Below are 23,240 nucleotides of genomic sequence, written 5' to 3'. Positions count from 1 at the left end.
TTGTAACATTATGTTTACAACCCACGCCACTTCTGTCAGCCATTGTGTGGCTAACCTTATTGGCTGTGGTCGCTAGCTGCTTAGCTGAGGAAAATTAAATCCTTAGCTGAAAAGCTGAGGATTGAAAAGCTATGTTTTCAACTCACAGTCACATGATTGTAGCTCCAACTGTGTAAGTACCATACGAAATTTACCTTTGGTCAAAAAATTACTTTCTTATCTCTAAATCACTTTTTTTCTCAATAAAATTGGAGCACACACACTTTCTGCCCTGATATCTACCATATGATGATGGGCGGGACTGGATAAATAATAAAATAATCATGTGACTTTTATAAGTGGTGGAATAGCATCACAAAGCTCCCCATGTTTCCATCATTCCATGTCTCCCTTATTTTGGAGATCCCAAAAGATTCTTGACAGCCTTTTGACCCATCAGAATCAAATCATCACATCTGCTCTGATCAGCTCATCTGGTATTAATCTATTATGTCCAGTCACTTTATAAATACATATGTTCACATATTTTATTCAGCTTGAAATGGATACTATAACAACATCCTCAACAGAATTCTTCAGTGATCCAGCTTGCCTCACCACTAGGGGGAGCCCCATTGAGATCGCGTCCCTTCACCAAACCACCAGAGGTGGATCTTACTGAAGAAAAAAAATATAAAATTATATATATATATATATATATATATATATATATATATATATATATATATATATATATATATATATATATATATATATCCTAGTCTAATTGATTTAAATAATTATTGCGCTCTGAGTAAATATCTGTCATGACTTAGTCTGACTAAGATACTATTTTAGGGTTCAACAAGTCAGACCACTGAGATTTCTGGTTTTGTTGGACAGAGATCTTTACGGTCTACTAAAGCAAATAATAATAATAATAATAATAATAATAATAATAATAATAATAATAATAATAATAATAATAATAATAATAATAATAATAATAATAAAAGGAACGTTATCAAACTCGAAAGAAAGATTACTAAAGCAAAGAAATCTTAATCTTCCAGAGATCACGCAGAAAAGGAGTCTTTAAATTTAGTCTGCCATTCGGCCCCACTCCTCCACCTCCCCTCAACACCACGGTGTCTGAAGAGCTGAGGACCAAGATGCTTTGTTCATGTTTCCATGCATGACCCTCAGCGGCCTGACGCTGCATCCTGCTTCAGCTAACAATAGGCACTTTAACTATCAGTCGCGCTTACCAAGCAAAATGTCCGGTCAGAGCGAAATTATTATTAATCTGTTCCATCTACATGTAGTGATTTACAGTGCAGATAAATATAGAAGCAAACAGAAGGCCGCCATTGTTTTAATGACTAGTTAAAAACAACAACACACACATTGGCCTGAACTGTATCAATCAGTATTAGTCTGTAAAAAAAATATTTTTCTTCTTCTTATCATTATTATTATTATTATTATTATTATTATTATTATTATTATTATTATTATTATTATTATTATTATTATTATTATTATTATTATTATTATTATCCATTATAACCCCACGTAACCATCTAATTTGACTACTAATTTCCTCAGTTAAAAGCCTGCCTAACAACAGTCTAACGTGTGTACGGAGAGAGCGACTCCTCCGTCTGCGCCGCTCCGCTCCGCTCCTCCTGTCAAGGCATTTTTCTCTGAGGAGGAAACTAGCGTTGGTCACGTGACACCGCGTGAGCCAATGGCAGCAAAGGAACTTAACTTTGGCCGTAAGGGAAGGGCAGTAAAGAGCAGTCCGAGCCAAGGAGTTTCACTCCGTGTTCGTTAATGATCATCGGCGCACATACAGACTGCAGTTGGACACGCCGGCTCCGAAAGCAGCAAAGGTTTAGACAGAGTCCACCTGGAGTTATCTTGGTCTTTTTCCCCTCAGCAGCCTATGAGAGGCTGCAGCAGCACACAGTACATTCAGTCTTTGGTTTAATTAGACAATCTGCTGTGACTGGCGGCTGTCTGTAGCTCAGATGCTGGGAGACAAGGCTCACGGTAAGACCATATCCTGCTCTGCATGTTCTCTACCGGCTGCCATCACCTTGATGGAGTGTGTTCCTGTTCGGTTGCTGTCCCAGTGCATCAGCCTGATGGGCTAATATAGGAGCAACGTCTCCCATTCTTTAGTTAAAATCGCTCATGTCGTTTTTTTTAAAATAACACATCTAACTTTTTCACACACAAAGTGGAAAATAATTCAAGAATGAAATTAACAAAGTATTGGAATTTTCAGAATCAAGGATCTGACTGGGTAGAATGTAATTGTTGAAACAATTATGAAAGATGTTTCTACAATAAAAATACCTAAACAATAAGATAGATAGATAGATAGATAGATAGATAGATAGATAGATAGATAGATAGATAGATAGATAGATAGATAGATAGATAGATAGATAGATAGATAGATAGATAGATAGATAGATAGATAGATAGATAGATAGATAGATAGATAGATAGATAGATAGATAGACAGACACTGTAGCAACATGATCAATTATAATGACGGAAATAATCATTTATCATATTCTAGAATAGCATTAAAAAAGTAAATTAATAATCAAAAATGCACATGACAAACTTACATGCACTTAACGTAGAGTTAAGAAGGGATATAGTAAAATAAATATAAATAGTTATGTTTGGATAGAAAGGAGATAATTAAAAAAACACTTAAGTAGGCTATATTGCATATAAAACTCTGAGCCTCATTACTAATTAATATTACTACTACCAATAACGACAACAATACTAGTAATAATAATAACGATAGTAATAATGATTGGACGTTTATTGGTTTATCTCAATCATTTCTCAAACCAATGAAGCCAATCAGCAGCAGCAGCGGCGGCTCTTTGAAGCTCCTCTTGTCCGCCCTGTGGAGCGCGTGCTCTCCGGTACCGACTGTTGCTCCACCTGCTCGGCTGCTCTTGGTTTGTCCAGTTTCCCTCAGCTGGCTTAGCGTGGCCTTTTCTTTTTTTCCTTTATTTTTATTTTCTCATCTGTCATTTTGTCTATCGGTCGTTCAGGGTGGTCACATCTGAACGACCGATACCTCGGCAGCGGTTCCTCTAACACACGGCTGTTCCCGCTGCGCTGGCCCGGACACCGAGCGGCTTTAGCCACTGCCTGGCTAAAGCCGAGACGTAAACAGGCGGAAACTTGTGGGGAAAAAGGATTAAATTACGTCAAAAGAATGAATGAATGTTTTTTTTTCTTTATTAATGTCTTCATTTGGCCCCAGTGATAAACTATGTGTTTCTTGAAAATTTATAGAACCTTTATAATAACTAGAAATCAGTTTAAAACAAAGAAAAAATTGCAGACTGTATTAATGGAGAAGTGAGGATCTGCATCCATAGAACTCTCCATCGAAATGCCCGTGTTTACAATCTGCTTGCATTATATGAAATATTATTCGTAATAGAAAATAGATTAGTCTTTCTTAAAAATTAAATACATAGAAAAAAATGCTGTAATTGCGTAAACTTTGAAAGCACAGTGGTGTGCATGAAGTTAACGAAAAAGATATTACAAAGAATGTAAGTTATCAATTAAGTGTTTTTTTTTCACTTGTGTTGAAATTATAAAGCGAATGTTGAAAATCCACCTAGATCGTTGAATTAGGTAAAATAATAATAATAATAATAATAATAATAATAATAATATATATATATATATATATATATATATATATATATATATATATATATATATATATATATATATATATATATATATATATTTCATCTGGTCAATACTGGTTTTCTGTGTTTGTGTTCTTGCGTAATCCAGGCGTGACTTTGAAGGTGATGGAATACACATACGATGATGACCTGGAAGAGCTGTGTCCAGTGTGTGGAGACAAAGTGTCTGGATATCACTACGGTCTGCTCACCTGCGAAAGCTGCAAGGTAGGACAGCTCGATAGCTCCCGTTGTCAGCCGCGGCCCGGTCCGCACTGCGCTGGGCTCTAAATGCTCGTTCAGATTCACTGACGGCTGATATGATGAAACATGACTCCCATACACATCCTTTCTGCACATGCTTAAACTGCTACTTCGTCTTGTTTATTAATTAACCAATTTTGCTTTAAAGTAAATGAAAAAAAAGCAAAAACAAAACTAAACAACACACACAAAAACAAACAAACAAACAAAAAACGTCTGAAACGCTTAATATGCGTAGCTATTTTTTGACCGACAGGCTGTTGGGGCCCAGCGCTTCGTTTCTTCTGCCGTCTCTTCTTCTCATTCTCGTGTTCCGTCTGTGTTCAGGGTTTCTTCAAGCGGACCGTGCAGAACAACAAGAGGTACACATGTGCGGAAAACCAGGAGTGTAAGATAGACAAAACCCAGCGGAAGAGGTGTCCGTTCTGCCGCTTCCAAAAATGCCTCAACGTCGGGATGCGCCTTGAAGGTACGTCCATATTTAGTGCCCTCAATAATAATAATAATAATAATAATAATAATAATAATAATAATAATAATAATAATAATAATAATAATACAATAAAAATAAGAAAAAGAAAATTATGTTCACATTCTTACTATTTATTATTAGTTACTAGAGTAATACAATTACAATAATAAGTCCAGTAATTTAATTCCATCGTCCAGTTTGTGATATTTTAAATTAATTTTAGCTTTGTGGTTTTGTGACCTAAATTATTTCCTTCTTGTTGCCTGGTGGCTTTAGTTACATCCTACACACACATACACACACATACACACGCACTTGCACTCGCACACACACCCCCACACACACACACACACACACACACACACACACACACACACGCACACACACACACCCACACACACACACACACACACACACACACACACACACACACACACACACACACACACACACACACATTGGATGAGATTAATTCCCAGACAGCAGTCCAAAGGAAAGCACCTGCTTCCGTAGCAGAAAAAAAAACACACATTCTTTTACTTGCTGATAAAACTCTGGAGACTCCCCAGGGAAGAAGGAGTAGAGCTGCTCACAGACTCTAAGGGGATTCTTCTTATCCCTAAAAGGGAAGTGAGGAAGACCATCATGTCCGTCATTTACTCCATGAGAATAACACTAGATGTAGCTGAAACAAGAGCTTTCAGTTAGCTTGTTTTTGTTGGTTCCAGCTGAGCTTTAAAAGCTCTACTTTTACAAAAACCACATGTCAGAAAAATGGCTTTACCTAGAACTCAATTTCCACCTCTTCTGTCTTGTGTGATAGCTGTGCGTGCAGATCGGATGCGTGGGGGGAGGAACAAGTTTGGCCCCATGTACAAGAGAGACAGGGCCTTGAAGCAGCAGAAAAAGGCTTTGATACGATCCAACGGGTTCAAGCTGGAGACCTCGGCCCCCCCACCTGCCTCCCCTCTGCAGACTGACTACAGCTTTACTGGCCCCCTACATGCTCTGCCCACCATCTCTAAAAGTCTTCTGCCGTCCACCCCGAGCTCCATCACCTCTACAGACTACGAGGCCAACCTCTATGGACCTACATCACTGGGCATGGCCATGCAGTCCCATGTGCCCCTGACTCCCCAGTATCAGTACACAGCATTCCCCAACAGGGCAATTAAAGCTGAGTGCCCAGACTACACTAGCTCCCCTGAGTCCATCACAGGATACCCCTACCCAGAGGTCTACCCCTCAGCCTCTCCACAGCCGCCCAGCCTGCCACCTCTGGTGCTGGAGCTGCTCCGCTGCGACCCAGACGAGTTGGTGGTGCAGAACAAGATTGTGACTCACCTGCAGCAGGAGCAGAGTGGCAGGGGCCGGATTGACAAGCCCAGCACCTTCAGCCTGATGTGCCGCATGGCGGATCAGACCCTCTTCTCCATCGTGGAATGGGCCCGCAGCTGCATCTTCTTCAAGGAATTGAGGGTGAGTCTTTAGCATTTCACAAGCGTGCTTGCGCTCACCTAAAACAGAGAAGCCTGTATAAGACTGAATTTGCAAAGGTTCACCTTTGCAAATTCACAAAGATTTTGCAATACAAATCTAACTGGTTTTCAAAAAAGTCTTTGGTCAAGTTCAGTTTGACGTCATCTTATTTTTCTGTTGCCTTTTTCAAGTGTATGTTTGGTGGCAAGGAGTGGTGGTTACTGCAGTGGTACTGTGTCTTACATTGGAAGGTACTTTGTAATTTTGTGTGCTGTTATGCTGTTTGAGTAATTTTGTGTTTTGTACATTTCATGTAATTTAGGATTTTCAAATCCATAGTTTTTCCTTAATGTAACATTTCATATAAATCACATCCAACACAACTTTTGAAAAAACCTTCCAATAACAGTTAATATGAACAAACATTTGGCAATGCATAATTAAAAAGGACGGATCAATACTTATTTCTACTCAGGAGATGACATGTCAAATTTTTACAAAATTTCAATTAACTTTTTCAATATTACAATTTAATTCCATTAAAACTCTGAGAACATCATGGTCATATTAGATTGATTTTTCTAAAAAGAAATTACATTGATAGAGAGTTGGTAGTGATGTGAAGGGTTTTGTGGTGAGGAAGATGTGCTCTAACTTTATAAAATTATATTTTGATAATTGGTAAAAAAAAATAAAATAAATAGTGAAACAAAAACATAATTGGTATTTAGTGCCAAACAGGGATGCAGAAAATAACACTGTCCGCTATCATTCTGATCACTGAAATCTTTGCTCTGTGCTAAGACTAGTCAGCATTACATTTGCCATTTCAGTCCTTAAAGGAAATTTGCACCAACTATGAGGAGCGAATAGCTAGTGTTGTAGGAGAATGCTAGAATACTTTCACCCTTGTAAGGATAGTGAGTGAAATGGCGTCCACAGTTTATCACAGCTCATACATCCCTTGAAGCAGATTCTTCTGCTGCTCTTCTGCTGTTTCAAAGTTATTTTGCATTTTCCTTTCAATGCAGGGTACCTGCTCGAAACAAATTATTGTGTACTTCAAGATGCATTGCACTAAATTAGTTTATATTTTAGGAACAGAAAAGTATGGTTTGGTCATTGAGGAACTCTAATATTTAGGAAAAAAAACTATTACTTTATGAAACTTCCTCCATGATTGTGGATTCTCTTCATTAATTTGAGTTTATATTTCTTAGATGGCTACCAAAAGAGAAAAACCCAAGTCAAATTTCTGTTTTCTTCCTTATCCCCCATCCACCAACCATGCTTTTTCTCATTTTCACAAATGTTCATGTGGTTAAAGAGGGTGAGGGAGGTGGGGTGGGGGGGCTTCCCAGGTTATCAAAATTCAAGATTTTCAAGCGGCAGACCAAAAAATGAATGGAAGTGGGATGGAAGTGTTGCCTGCTGAGACATTGAATGTAAATATTTGGTTGTACTCAATGTCATAATAATCACTGTAATAATTTTTGATATGACTCACAATGAATAATGTAAAGCTTAATGCATACTAATGTGTTTTAATGAACATACATTTATTTTTGCTAAGTAAAACAATAATTAAAATGATGATAATATTTTTTTATTATTCTTTTTATTCTTCTTCTTATTATTATTATTACTAGATTTTGCACTTTATCTAAAAAATAAGAATTCAGAAGAAGCTGCATTGGCATTCATCTGATCTTTTTATGCCTCTTAATGACGTCTGTCTCTGCCAACTCTTTTGCATTATTACAAAACAAAATTGCCGCAACTATGCAGCTGCGAGTGTAACAACAACATTTTCTTTTTATCCATGTTTAATACTGACACACTTGACAAAGAATTGTACTGTAAAACATTCACTGAAATTCTAAATATCTCTATCAAGCAGAGGAAGCCCTTCATAAGCATTAGTGCCAAAATTAGAGATCTCGGTCAGGAGTGAATTTTGTGCTGTCCTTGGATAGATAAACACAAAAGTCACAAACTCCAGCAAAATCTGAATTAGCTGTCTTTAAATTAATAGTTCATCTTTAATATTGGTGGCAGTGTGAAGAGTGTGTAAGCAAGATATTATCTTACACAACAGCCATCACTAATCAACTTAATGGATTTCATTAGATATCTGACAAATTTCAATACAACAGAAAAACACCTTATCCTAGTGCAAAAACCTTTTAGTGGAAAGCTTGAGATTGTTATAAACTACTGTCTTTCCATTAAACATATTTATCTTTTTAATTTCAATTCATGCAATTTTATGGCCAATGGAAACACATCTGCTGCTTGTGTCCATAACAGCTGGAATGTGCCTGCATCAATTCACACACACACACACACACACACACACACACACACACACACACACACACACACACACACACACACACACACACACACACACACCACACACACACACACACACACACACACACAGAGCAGTTGACCAGGTCCTGTCATGGAGAGAAAATGCTGTGACTCTTTTATGCATAAAACACAGTGTACATGTTCACTTTAATTAGTAACGTTAAATGATGCCTTCATGTTCAACATGCAGGAACACCATTGCTCATACTGCAGACTGTATCAAAAACCTAGAAAGATTTAATCAATCTGCAGAATCAAAATTACTATGATAGCATTCAGTTATTATAATTCTTAAAGTGTGTGCACGTGTTTTTTATTTTGAAATGTTGCTCCAGTTGTTACCTTGGAGTCAGATACTGGAGTCATTTGTCAAAACACTTGGACCCCTGTCTACTCATATTACAAAGCTTCTCTTTAAAATACAAGCATCTAACAAAACAAACAAACAACAATAACAATAACAACAAAAATGCATTTAAATACTGTCACAGTGTGTATTGGTAAAATACCTGAAACAACAAACAGAAAAACAGGTAATGATATGGAGATATGCATACAATGAAAGATACATACAAGTGTCCACGTTATTCATCATGTTTTGGTTAGCATCTCTTTAATGCTAACCAAAGCATTAAAGAGATGCTTTGGTATTTTCCACATGTAGATGATAAAGGTATTCTGTGAGCAAACTGCAGCCAAACTACACCAAGCACTCAACACAAGCTCATCACACACATACACAAGGCTGAGAGAAGGTTAGGCTGAAGAAGTAATTTTTTAAAAACAATTTGCCCAACTTGAAGCTATTTGATTGTTTAGCTTTGCTTGTTTTCTTCATCTAAGATTGTGAATCCACATGATTATTACTCTTAAATATTAGTTTACTCATTGCTTGTCCGTTTTTTTCTTGCGAACATCTGAGCAAACAGGATTTGAACTCTTGAGGGGAAGGCAGTGTGCAAAATTATTTAATTTTGCTTCTTTTTTCATCTCTGTTCCACTCTTTCAGAATAACCACATCTAGTTTCTATGGCAACTATACCATACAAATCATCTAAGTCTCTTATTGATGCTGGGAGCGTCATATTTGAAACTGTCATCATTCAGTTTCTCAACAGTTTTCACCTGATAATAAATGCACACATAAAATAATGAATTATTCAATCCCAATGTCCAGATCAGAGTACAACATTGATGGAAGTGTGATTTTCTCAGTACTCTCACAGGGATTATAGTGTTTAGTTGCAACTTTTGTGTGTTCCTTGTCTCAGAAACAAAGTTCACATTGTGTTGGGGCCGATAGTTGTTGCACCTTTTGATAGTTGTTGCACAAGGTATCTTTGTTGTGAATGTGTTGAAGGGATATCTTCCTGCATGCTAAAAATCAGGGAAAGAAACACATTGGCTAAGCAGAAATCAGTATAATGTTTTATCAAATGTGTATTTACTGCCATGTAATTTCACGTTTCCTGTCCCAAGCTACTGAAGCATGATGCAGAGTTTTGACATGATGCTTTGTAAGGTGGTAGGAAAAAGTATGAGTCTCTTTAATCTTAGTTGTCTGAGTTGTCTGCTGTTGCTTGATTTGTGCTCCATTGTTGTGTTTGCAGTGTATCTTCAGTGATTATCTCTGGAAGTCAGATTCTGATGCTGCTAAATCAGTCACAGTCGTCTTTATCTGGTTTATGATAAAATACTATTACAATAATTATACTAATGATACCTTCATGCCCATAGTGTGACTTTGACACAAGAGATTAGATTCTGTGTATGTTCTGCCATGGAAAATAAAGGATAATTACTAAGAGCAGGAGAATCTATAATTATACACAGGGTGACAAATAAAAAAAATGACTTTGAATTGATAGGTTTAGTTGTTTGATGATGTGAGATTAGATGGAACTGGAACCTTCCAATGAAATACTATCCCTCACTGCAGACATGTTAACCACTTAGAACCCATAATATTTCATGTATTTATTTTCAGTGATAGCCACACTTTATTGCTTGCATATTATCTTTAAATTTAGAAATGTTTTGTAGATTAAAAAATAAGTAAAAGTTTTGCTCACTCGGAATCTTCTTTTAAACCCTTGTAAGTTGTATCTGTTGAGAGCCAGGCTGCTTTATCCACAGTTGATGGTTAAAGCTGTGAGAATAAAGCTGTGTGTATTTTACCAAGAAGAGCCTGTTGAAATGACTTTTTCCCTGGGCTGGATAATTACATTCCATGCAGATGATAACGGGGGAATGTGAGCTCTCACCGCAGCTTTACTTCGTGCTTGCTTACATTGTTAAATAGTTTGCAAAATGGAAACTACTTTTCGCTGCAGTTCCTCAGTGGAGCTGTTTGTCTGTCCTTACTGACTGGCCTTAGGATCACCTGCTCCACCAAAATGATGTCTGAGGAGATAAGGTTGGTTGTGGTTGTTTATTACACAGGTTACCAGACTTAGCTTTATGTACTTACACTTTAATGACATACAGCATTTTTACTGTGAGACATATATTTTGTTTGCATAACTTAATATGTGATGAAACATCATAACTATCTTGCAGCATTGCACTCACTAGTACAGCCACATCAATGGAGACAAGATGAGGGATTAAAGAGAATGGGCACCTGGGCCCATAACTATAGCAAGTTATTGCAATGAAGAATAATCTTGTTATTTTGAGACTCTTTGCAAGCAACGTAATGATAATAGCATAACATGCAAGACCACATTCTCAAAGATAAATAAACTTTAAATTACAATTATAATTTAACATTGGAACTGGAAGATATTTTAAACATCGAGAATAAACAAATAAACAAAATTATCCTTAAAAAAAAAGTCTAGTTGAGAATAAAGCACCAGACTGCAGATAATTATCATCCAGTTTCCAGTTTTTGGTAGAAAGAGAAAAAAAAGTAAATCATGCAAAGGAAGATTATTGAGCTCATTTGAATACACACACACACACACACACACACACACACACACACACACACACACACACACACACACACACACACACGCACGCACACACACATATATATATGTGTGTGTGTGTATTGTGCATATTTGTGCAAACTGTAAGTGTTTTTTTTTTAATAAAACATGATTCTTTACATTTATTTATAATTTATGATTGAACCCTCCCAAACTGCAAACAGATAAAACCTACGAAACAATAATGTTAAGCCTTGTAGTCTGAACTGCAGTTGAGCTTTTTTACGGTTGAAGGCTGAAAGCTGTGTATCACTGAGGTGATTCTGCTTTTGATTATACAGTACTGTTGGCAGCACTTCAAAAAGTTGATGGGGAGTGTGTGAGGAGTCTTTGGTGATATTTGGAGTGCTGTTCTTGCTGCAGCCCTGAGACACCTCCTGGGCAGAGGGTAGGAACACCTCAGTGACCCTTTCAGCTCCACTCACTGTCTATGCAGGGCTAGCTTTTTAGCCATGATGTGGCTGGCTGCAGCATATCAACACAACCTCCTCCACATCTCTGCAGAATTATGTGAGCATGCTGTTCATTTCAGCTCTTCTAGAAAGTGTGGTCTGCTGCAGAATCACATTTACGACAAAATGCATTTTAAAGTCTTAAAGGAATATTCTGTCCTAAAAGTAAGAATGAAAACGTAATTCATCTGACAAATGTTAGTATTTGTCATATTTATTTTTGCAGGCAGACATTTGTTTGAAGGGTATTATTATGTAATATCATTTTTTTTTTGCTTTACATTGTATTATAATGTTGCAAAAACTCACCTGAATTATTGCTTTGTTTCTTTCTTTAATCTCCAGTGGCAATCGTTTGGAGGTGCCTAAATGCTTGCTGTCACCAAGCGCTGCCTTTTCCACACAGATCCTCTTTGAAGCTGCAGTTTCCAAGCTTCCACCTCAAGAAGTAGCCCTCCCCCATGACACCATGAGTTAGATTCCAGACTAGCCAGCAGCAATTAGCAAACACCTAATTGCTGCTAGCTGGCTAGCACTCCTATAATGAATGCGTTATCTGAACTCATCGTAGGAACAACTTCTCAAAGCAATGCTCCGAAGAAGAGCTACAAACAGCAGAATGGAGTAGCTTTTTTTTATTTTTTACTGCAGACTATTTGATAACAGAGTGCCAGACAGAGCAGAAGCTTTTTTTTAAAGAGACATAAATCAGGAATATTTTCCTGAGAAAATGTGTTTCATAAAAAATTGTGCTCATGGTAATTCATGCCACTTGATCAGTAGGCTATTTGATTTGTATTTGAATCTTGTTTAACATGGATCAAACATGGGGAATCTGAAAAATAACATTTCATGTGGGGAACAAAATGAAACTCTTCTGAACCCTGCTTCTTGTATGTTTGAGTTTTTTTTTTTTCCAACTATGTCTTTGGCTGCTGCCTCCAACTCCTTTTGGAGAGGAAGCACAGGAGGTCACCAAGACCTCTTGCTTCCTTAACCCCTTCCTTTTATCACCACACATGCAGACCCCCACCACTTCACCGGTCTAGATGAGTGCAGCACAGAAGATTGGACCATCTTCACTGCCACTGATATATAGTTTCATTCAGATGAACAGTAATTCTGTCAGCTTGTGTCAGATAAATGTGTGTCTGGGCCTATTAGCAGCTGTGGCTGCAGAATTACTGTCTGCCGTGTCCTTCACTTTACTGTCAATACTGCGGTGGGGTGAGGTTAATCTAGGAACTCACACTCATCCCCCCCAAATAGAACAGAACAGATGTGACTGTTCAAGGTGGGCCTTTTTGAGTTAACAGGTTGAAGAGGTCAAATATGTGCTCGTAAATACACAACATGGGACAACACACACAAGTACCACTTCTATTTCACTGCTTTATGATTGCCTGCCTCTGTGGAAGTTTTCCCAGTATTTTACAGCTTCATGTTGAAGTGTTTTCTGTAATGACAGAAAATAAAGGAAAATAACTTCACCATAAGGTTAGGATTTTTTTTATGGGATTTTATAAAATGGCATTGAAAGGAGAGACATACTGAGTTGCTTAAAATGAAGACATAGTCTCTTATGATTTTTCCCCCCTCTGTTCTATTTTCTGAAGGTGGGAGATCAAATGAAGCTGCTTCACAACTGCTGGTCGGAACTCCTGGTCCTGGATCATATTTTCAGACAAGTTCAACATGGAAAGGAAGACAGCATCCTGCTGGTGACTGGCCAGGAGGTAAAACTCCCTCGCTCAACTTCCCAGCAGCACATGAACCGTCTGCCTCACTTACTAAGCTTTAACAGCTCTTCAGTGACAACTGCACTGCAGCAGCAGCAGCAGAAGAAGTATACTACAGGCTTGATTTATCAAAACGAAAAGTTTCCAAGCAAATTTGAATTTGTTTTTATTATTGTTTATTTGCTTGTTTATTTTATTTTGGTTGATATTATTTGTTCTTTTATTCAGTTACTTATTTTGTAGATAATTACCTCTGTTTTAGTCTGTAGTGTTTGTTCTGTATACACTAATTAATGAATTACAAAAAAAAAAAAAATAAGTAAAGAAAATAAAAAGAAAATTAAAAGACAATTAAATAGATTAATGCAGCAGTTATGTGCAGATGCAAATAATACTGTGGAACATTATTGTCTTAAATGGAGATTTCCATTTACCTTTTCCTAAATTCATGTTAGGTATCACAGTAAAAAAGCTTCTAGAACCTCAGGTCTTTTCTGGTGCTGGTCTTTTACTTAAGCAAAACTGATATGTTAGCATGTAGATTATGCTGCTTTCTCATTATGCAATATTATAATGTTAAAAAATATAAATAAAAAAAACAGACCAATGATAATTATACACTGGTAGTCACTGTAACTGGAGATCTGCATATCCCACAATTATTAATAAAATGTTTAACATTATTTATCTGCAAGTAATTAGATTTACTAAAACATTACCCATGTCTTTTCAGTTCAGGTCAGTTTCTATTAAGGCACTTTATAAAAAGTTATTTCAGTCCAATCCCACATACATTCCAATTGATACGGGTTATTAAACACAATAGTAACATTCATTAATTATTCAAAGTCATTTAAAAAGTTTCTAATAATTTAGGATTTAACTTGTAATGTTGCTGAGCAAAATTAAGTTTTAGGCACTACATGGACAGAAATGGCACAGTTTTGCTCTAGTTATACAGAGCATCAACACACTTTACCATTATGAACTATTCACACACCAACACAATGTATTGGTGGGAAACTTGTTTTGCCCAAAGTGCACTTTGTCATCTGGAATCATACTTGTGAACTTACAGTTGTCTACTCACTGAAAGCCGTAGAAAACCTGTTAAATAACTAGCAATGACAGTGTAGATGGAACTCTGAAGACATCAAAATTCACAATAAGCTTTTCGGACCTTATTAGCTGAAGTTGCATTGCTGTATCTAATTAAGTGATGCATTCCCTAAGTAATTGAAAGTATATTTTTTATCTATTTATTTTTGGCATTGATACATTTTGTGAAATAACCAAACAACTGATCTGCAGCTGCCTACTCCTTCTGCCCGACAAAAGGAACACAGTTCACATTAACGCGAGAAGTAAGGAAGTTCTAACCAGTAGTGTGGGTTGTTAAAGGGATTCTCACCCTGTACAGCTTCTTCTTCCACCAGTTGTTAAACAAAAGAACTGTAATTAAAACTGTCAGAAATTTTGTCTGAAACTACTGTCAGATTTACCAGCCACATCAGCCACAATGTAAAGTCTTCAGAGCAATATCTAAAAACTGGAATCAAATAAAAGTTAATCTAAAATTGTATGATGCATATCATTTACATCTGATCTATGACCTATTTTACAGCTTCACTCCTCTTGTTTTCAGCCTGATTCTCACATTTTGCCTATAATCCAAATGACTTTGTAATTGACTTTGTATCAATTCATCCATAAATTAAGCTAATTAAGTTTAACTACATTGCTAGAAATACTTTTTACAGTTTTCTTACTTCTTAACAACTAGTCAAATTGTAATGAATTAATAAGCAACGTGACGGTCAAGAATGTTGTTTCTGTCCACACTATATATTCATCAAATTCCATTTAATGGTGCATTGAGAGCAAATGTCCTAGTTATATGACACACAGCAGATACTGAGTCAATTTAACTATAATTACTATTCTCTAGAATGAATTGCCAAAATATTAAAATCACCTTTGTTGATCAGTGAAAATTATATGAAAATAACTTGAGTATGTTTTATGAGTACATTTAAAAATATTTCTGTAAAAAAAAATATTAGTTCTATTGAAATTGTTTACATGCAACATATACAGTAGAAAACAACAAAAAGTACACAACTGCATTTCAGTTATGGAAAAGTACAATTATTTGTTTACTATAAAAACATAAAAGGTTCCAGCATGAACTTCTAAAGTTTTTCTAATTAGCAGTTTAGATAAAACCATATAAATATCACAATCAATGAATTGCATGATAAATTAAAATTAGCATAATAATTTATTTTCTGACTGTGAATTTGTTTGAAGGGCAGTTTTCTTTACAAGAACTTCTTAATACATTTTATCCATTATTTCGTTTCTAACTATATTTATTTCCGTTTTGTTTATAGTTTTTCATTACTATGTTTTATTTTGGATGTTTAAAATATCTTCCATTTACAGAGCTTGATATTCTTTACTGAATTACAGTTTATTAGACTTTATGAGAGTGAAATCTAATATATTGAAATGCCATTATGAATATATTACATGAAAATGGCCTCAAAACAACAATACTGTTTATCGCAATAATTACAGGGACAATTTATCGGACAGCCAGATTTGTTGCTGTGACAGGCCTACGTCATATTTCACTTGTAAGAGCTTTTCTATAGATGAGTCCAAACAAAAGCTCAGGTGCACAAAAACATGAAAATGAGCTAATAACAAAAAAATTCCTTTTTTCATATTCTTGCAGATTGAAATGTCCTCAATTTTGTCACAAGGAGAGACAACACTGTCCAGTCTGGTCCAGAGAGGTCAGGAGCTTGCAGCGAGGCTGCGGGTGCTGCAGGTGGACCGCAGGGAGATGGCCTGTCTCAAGTTCCTCCTTCTGTTCAATCCCAGTAAGTCACTCCCTAGATCACTTTTCATCACTGGAAAAAGCATGGCACATGTTTAGCAAAAGACACATCATAATATTAATTATATGCATCCTGATTATTGAAATGTAATATTCATATTTATTAAGAGTTTTCTTGTTCTGCATATCGCTATGAAAGGCCTGTGTATAAATGATGAATTCAAGAAAAATGTCTGATGGAAATTTGTTGAGTTCTTGGGTCGGCATTGCCGTACAGATGCATCATTTGAATAGCAACACTGACATCTTAATAAAAAAATGCCACAAATGCAGATAATCTGTGCTCCCTATTAATCTAAGTGTTTTCCAACATGGCCTCTCTCACCAAAATAAATTCACTTAATTAAATTTCTAAGCTTGACAATAGCAAATATTAACAAAAGCAACCTTATCTATTGTCCACTAATGGCATTCAAAAGAAGAGTAATGGATGGGTCTATCATTTGATAGCAAGACTGACATTCATGTAGTGGCTTGTGCAGATGGAGAGAGCATAGATGTGGCTCGCCAGATTCCCAGAAGTGTTTCCTGTTCAGTCCTAGCAAAACAGGGAACAAAGAGCTTTTGAACAGGGAGAGCACTCGTTATACACAGAAAATATTTGCTGTCTTTGCCAACAGCTTCTTTGCTCATGCTCTTGCTCTCCCTCATCCTCAGAGTCAGATTTGTTGGGGGTAATTTAATTGCCCTTAAGCAGTTTGAAAAGATGATTCAGAGCATGGATTCAAAACATTTAATTACTGCGTGAATGGATTCTCTGAGATGGGCTCAGCTGACGCTGAATGCTATTCAGCAGCAGGGCAAGGCTATTGTCTCACACACACACAGACACGCACACCCACACATGCACATGCGCATGCACGTATTCACGTATTTGCAAACACACATTTGGATTTCTATCCATATTAAGACTTTGTATTGATTTCTATTCATTTTACTGCATCTATGCCTAACCCAATATTTTTCCTAATCCTAGTTAGTACTAGTGTATTAAAGACCCTAACCCTAACTAATACTCAATTCTCTAAATCTAACCCTTAGTCTGGGCTTTGGGTCCCATAGGAAACAGTTGGTCCCCACAGTTCACCAGGAAAATGGTCCTCACAATGTATCAAAAACAAGGACACGTACATGCACACAGGCACAGCCAAACACACATGCACATGTGCACCAAAACTACACAAAAAGACAAACACACAGAGACATGCACTGAGAAATTATCTTCTTTTAAACATAAAAATGCTTAACTGATTAAAGCTTAAACTGTTAGTAGGATACCAGCATTCTCTGCATGCTGGCACAAACTGTAACAATGTCACAGTTATTTGTTTGGATTGGATTTGGTGAAGGTGGGTTTATTTCACTGGGCTTTCACTAATACACACAAATTATATCAAACACTATGTTATCAAGCAGGGACACAGACATTTGGTGCACACAGTTTTATATCTGTTTTCCTGCTTGATGGAAATACACTAATTCTTACTTTTCTTACTGGTACTCCAAAAAAAGCGATGTCATAATCTCTGCCCATAAATTCTTGTAACTATTCTAATTGCCAGTGTTTCTATTAATATAAAATTCTTTGTCAAATCAATTTTAAACAAATCTGATGAATTAGGCAATAAATCTGAAATGTTAATGTATTAATATTACATGTTGCAAATGAATCTATTGAAGTACAGCAGAAAGTGAAACGTGCCCAGAACACTATTCCTGTAATAAGCAAAATTGCGTGCATATTTATATTTCAAACTCACAAATTTAGGCATAGTGATTAATAGTGATTAATCAAAGTGCTTCAGTGTGATTAATCAAATTCAGTTTTTGAATTGATTGACAGCTCTATACAATGCTATTCATCTCTTCCTGTCAGAGCTTCCAGAGAGTTCCATTTGTCCTCTGTGTTTCTACAGACGTGAAGCTGCTGGAGAACCAGGCCTTCGTTGAGGGCGTGCAGGAGCAGGTGAACGGGGCTCTGCTGGAGTACATCCTGTCCACCTACCCGCAGTTTCAGGAGAAGTTCAGTCAGCTGGTGGTCCAGCTGCCTGACCTGCGCTCCCTCAGCACGCAGGCTGAGGACTACCTGTGCTTCATGCACCTGAGCGGAGAGGTGACCTGCAACAACCTGCTCATTGAGATGCTGCACGCTAAGAGAGCGTGCGTGTGAACAATACACACACACCAATGTGCTATCAACAAGTGTTACATTTCTGTATGAGACTGCATGTGTGTGTGTGGGCATGTGCGTGAGAATGTGTGTGGGAATGAAAAATAAAAGGTGAAAAGGGTTCACACTGGGTCATCTTTGTTAGGGCTTTTCCTAAGGTTGAAGGACGAAAAGATGTTTCAGATGTTTGGACTTTAAAGGTTTTGAATGTTTCCATCTTCATATCCTGCACAGCTACTTTATCATGACCTTAAAACTGGATTTTCTACTCTTATTACAAACATCTGAAATCGGGTTTATGAGGGAAGTTAGAGTAAACATGAATAACACGTTAAACTTATTGTACATTTCCACAGAGCTGCAGAGCTGATGTCTGTTTGTGGCTTTGCAGTTACCTGTAAGTTTCCACTTCCTGATGCCTCTGAGTTTCAGCTGGGAACTCTTCTGCTAACTGGCTGGAGGTCTGCCTGTATTCCAGGCCCTTTTCACAACACATTTTGTTTCCTTCCTTCAGAAATCGCATTTGCCTGCAACAATGTCTCCTATAAAGAAGCTTCTTTTGGGTGCAATGCGAAGCATAGATTATTTTATTGTAGTAAAACCAGAACTTTATAATTGTTGTTGGAAAAAGTATAATGTATCAAGGACTTCAGAGAGGTGCTGATCATTGTGACAATCAAAAATCTAAACGTCACAAACCTCATTCCTGTGAGCAGTTTTTAAGCTTTATAGAATCTTGTCCCTTTTTAAATGCCTGGAAGCTGTAAATTAATTATTTGCCAAAGTGGAAAAAACAAAAAAACAAAAAAACAACTCAAAATGGACTGTGTGACATTTGTGTCCAGTTTTTGAACATACTTTAAAATAAGATGACACACTGGACTTGTCAGACCAGAAAGGAATGCACTTGATATCTTTAACTTGACAGGCAGTCTAAATGTAAAAGCCTCATCATGTTCTGTAGAGTTGAGTTTTCATCTATTTATTTAAAACATTATATATCCAAAACTTTTCTTAATGGAAAACATTCCTATTGAACCGAACCAGGTTCAAAAGCAGACTAAAAAATAAAAAAGCGAGAGACAGAAAGAGGAAGAAACTGGACACTGATTAAGAAAAGCTAATTTGAAGGAAATTAAGAAAACAGTAATCTTTGGTCAGATATAAAAACTATGCGCAAGTCAAGAACATAAAAAAGAGGGCAAAGTCATGAGCAAATGTGAGGAGACAGAAGATAAAAAAAGCAGCAGTTTAAAGATTCGAACAGTAAAGACAGATTGTGTAAATAGGCATCCTTCAGTTTTCCCTGAAAGCACAGATGGGTCAGGGTGAGAGGGATTGTTTGGCCACATATTGACTCCATCTTATTTACATAGTTTATTAATTGAGTCCTGAAAGCAACTGGACCTCAGAAATTATATTTCATGCACACTCAGTTTTCAACACAGCAAAGCAAAGATGAACTCTTTGTGAACATTGACTAAATTTGGCTTCCTGTTTACTTCACAGCAACGAAACGCATCAAAAAGACTAAACGGCCACACCTCAGGGTGACCTCTGACCTTACCCACATTCACTGGTCTCCTGGGCTTCTTTACTTCTTATTCTGAGACAAAGAGAAAAGGATGACTTTGCAGAAGTACAGTGTGTCACATTACAAACTTTAGAAAGGTTAAAAGATTAATGAGATTTTAGACATAGACACTGAAATGTTCTATTACTTTTACAGAGTGTCTGTACATCTAATACACTTGTAGTTTAACAGATCCTCAAGTGGATTTAGATTGGGCTTTGACTGGGCCATTCTACCACAAGACAGTCCCATTCCACTGCAAGCCTGGCTGTGTCCTCAGCTGGGCTTCTTGCTGGGAGGAGAAGTTAAGCTTCATTTGATCCAGCAGTTTTTTTTTTTAACAAACTCTATCCATCTTTCCCTGCTGAGGAATACTATACCAGCATACCACTAGTTCATCCAAATTTAACCCGTTTTTCTCAGCAGGTGGCATATGATGACCTCATCATGACAATATATTAGCTTTTTGTTCTGTTTTTTCACCAATCTCATTAATCTTCCTATGTGTTTGGAGGAATTGTTTGAATTGGCACATCAAAACAAATAGAATAAAAAATGAGTTATTACACAGGATTATTACACACATGTTAACACACGTTAACCTGAGTACCATCAGCTGGTGCTTTCTGTTTTATCACTGTCACATATAGCAATGTGCGGCCATCTGTCCAGTTACACTACTTACTGATTGACTAAGGGGTTTTATGGTTTGTTCCATCTGTTTTTAGAATGACAAAAACATTCATCAGATTTGATGATCCAGTTTTTATCTGGGATTTTATTTTGCCATGGAGGATGCAGCCGGGTAGCTGATGGGAGGCTAGTTAGTCTCGATAAAATTGCACGTCAGTCTTTTCAAAACAAGGAAATAAGTGAAAGAAAGTTACATATTTTAGCGCTGTGATCGTTACTCATTAAATGCACAGTTTGCACTGATTGGATTTAAGTTCCAGCACCATCACTGGAACTCAGCATTCAGCTGCAAACTGAATTTTTTTGTGTTTTTTTTTTCCCCCCTTCAGGGGCCTTTTTGTGGGCTCTAGTGTCCCTTATATGACAGTAGACTGACAGGAAGGGGGTAAGGAGAGGAGGGAAGTCATGCGGCAAATATTGTCGGGTAAGGACTCAATCCTGCGACGGCCGCGTCGAGGACTAACGGCCTCCAAATATAGGTCGTGTGATCCCCTATGCCACCAGAGCAGCCCAGCTGCAAACTAAAGTTAAACAAGTAAACAGTGAGGCTGAACTTGTGAGCCCACAAACAACCTTCCCTTCCCAAAACCCTCCTGTGTTTCTGGAACTTACTCTGTTAAACTTGTGTTTTGTCCCACACTGGTATCCTAAGTTGTGCTAAAAAAAGGAAAGATAAAAAACACATTTAAAAGCACTCTAATAGAACCGGCAGTGACAATATTTTCTGCTCTCGTCTGTCACCAGAGTCAGAGAAAACAAAGAAACATGGCGGTGTTTGTATTATTGTGCAGCTCAACTTTCTTACTGTTGCCATGTCAGATTAGTTCTTGTTTGCCATTTCAAGGTATTGATGACAATCATTCCGTCTGCCTTAATTCAGTGACTGCCTGAACACACACAACACACACACACAACACACACACAACACACACGCACACCTTGGATTTCCAGTGGAGACAACCGCCATCACTCTGTACAGTATATTTATGTTGTGAAGTGAATATATACTACAATATGAGGACACATTCAACACAAAAAATATCTGCTTTATGTTGAGGTCTAAGCGCTACTGTTGTGGAACTGATTCTCTTGGTATTGTTTTTGGTTCTCGCTTTGTTCTCCTTTTTTCTTGTGAGTCCATCTTAAACTGAAATGTGTTTCTCTGAACAGAGAAATTGACCACATTTTTCTTTAGATATATTTTATTGTAATAGCAAAAACTCAATAAATTCAACAAAGAGTAAAGCTTGTGCTCTGTGTTAATTTTTTTGCTTGTTTTTTGCAAACACGTCAAAGCTTCACATGGGCACTTAGTAAGGTGTTTGTTGGATTGAGTCTGCAGATCAGTTCACAACAGCCCTGCTCCACGTTTCACATAAATTACAATAATTCTTTCAATTTAGTCTCTGACATCATGGGATTTTTAATTTGCAAAAGTGTGAGATGCTTTAATGGAGTTGTCGTTAAAAAAAAAACAAACAAACAAAAAAACAAACAGAAAGCACATCTGCCTGGATTTCTAGGTTGTTTTTTTTAGTACTTATATATTTTTATCAGGGGACACAATAAAACTCCAGTCACTAGTAGGTTCTAAACATCTATAAATTGAACTTCAAGTGTAGCAGACACACAGCAAATTCCTTATTAAGGACACATTTATTGGTGATCAAAGATAAAATCGAAGTGGAAAATCTGTGTGTAAAGAATCATTTAAACTACAGCTTATAGGATCTTAGAGGAAAATGCTGCTGATCAGATGATCTTTTGCTGATAATCACAAAGTCAGACTCACTCTATAAACATTGGACTTTTGGTAGATTTGAAGCATAGTGACAATGTTAGCACAAAGACCAGGAGCACCATAATGCCTCAAACACATTGGCATCGACATTGGAGGATGCTTCTCATCAACATAAAAAAGGTTGTGATGCCATTTTCTGAACATTTCCACTGAGATTATCTAAGGTATAGTGTATAATTAAACAGCAAGGCTCCGGGAACAAAAATAGAACAGGTTTTAGTGAAAAGCACACATACACACACAGAGATGCTGCTATTAGCAGTGTCATCTGACTTCTCATGTCTGGTAGAGATCAGGCCCAGAACTAGAGGAAGGCCCAGACGGGTCAGAAGATTTTCATTACTGCACTTTATCTGAGGGTTTTCTTTTTCTGGTCCAAACGTAGCAGCTGCTTAGGACCCACGACCTTCAGAGGCCCCTCTAAATGCTTAACACAGACCGTAGATCTAAAATTGTTAGCGTTGTTTATTGAATGTCAATATCTGATTTTATTGGCAGATTTTTGGGGCAGAGACAAGTTAAAAAAATAATTATAAATTTAGAATTTAGGAAGTAAAAGTGCAAAGAATCATCTTCATAGTTTCATTGTTGTGTT

At 37.0% G+C, this 23,240-nt stretch overlaps 1 protein-coding gene across 1 annotated transcript; it reads left to right on the top strand.

Moving 5' to 3' along the window:
* Nucleotides 1-1,822: 1,822 nt before the first annotated feature.
* Nucleotides 1,823-22,089, top strand: LOC129351604 (nuclear receptor subfamily 5 group A member 2-like). The gene is made up of 7 exons (XM_055020543.1): nucleotides 1,823-2,034; nucleotides 3,835-3,953; nucleotides 4,317-4,458; nucleotides 5,285-5,940; nucleotides 13,381-13,500; nucleotides 16,244-16,391; nucleotides 18,325-22,089. The coding sequence occupies exons 1-7, from the start codon at nucleotides 2,013-2,015 to the stop codon at nucleotides 18,576-18,578; spliced, it is 1,461 nt and encodes a 486-aa protein (XP_054876518.1). The 5' UTR covers nucleotides 1,823-2,012; the 3' UTR covers nucleotides 18,579-22,089.
* Nucleotides 22,090-23,240: the final 1,151 nt, after the last annotated feature.

Source organism: Poeciliopsis prolifica, unplaced genomic scaffold (assembly GCF_027474105.1).
Source record: "Poeciliopsis prolifica strain line A6 unplaced genomic scaffold, Auburn_PproV2 SCAFFOLD068, whole genome shotgun sequence".
In the NCBI taxonomy this organism is placed as follows: domain Eukaryota; kingdom Metazoa; phylum Chordata; class Actinopteri; order Cyprinodontiformes; family Poeciliidae; genus Poeciliopsis; species Poeciliopsis prolifica.
This window is presented reverse-complemented; position numbering and strand designations above follow the sequence as displayed.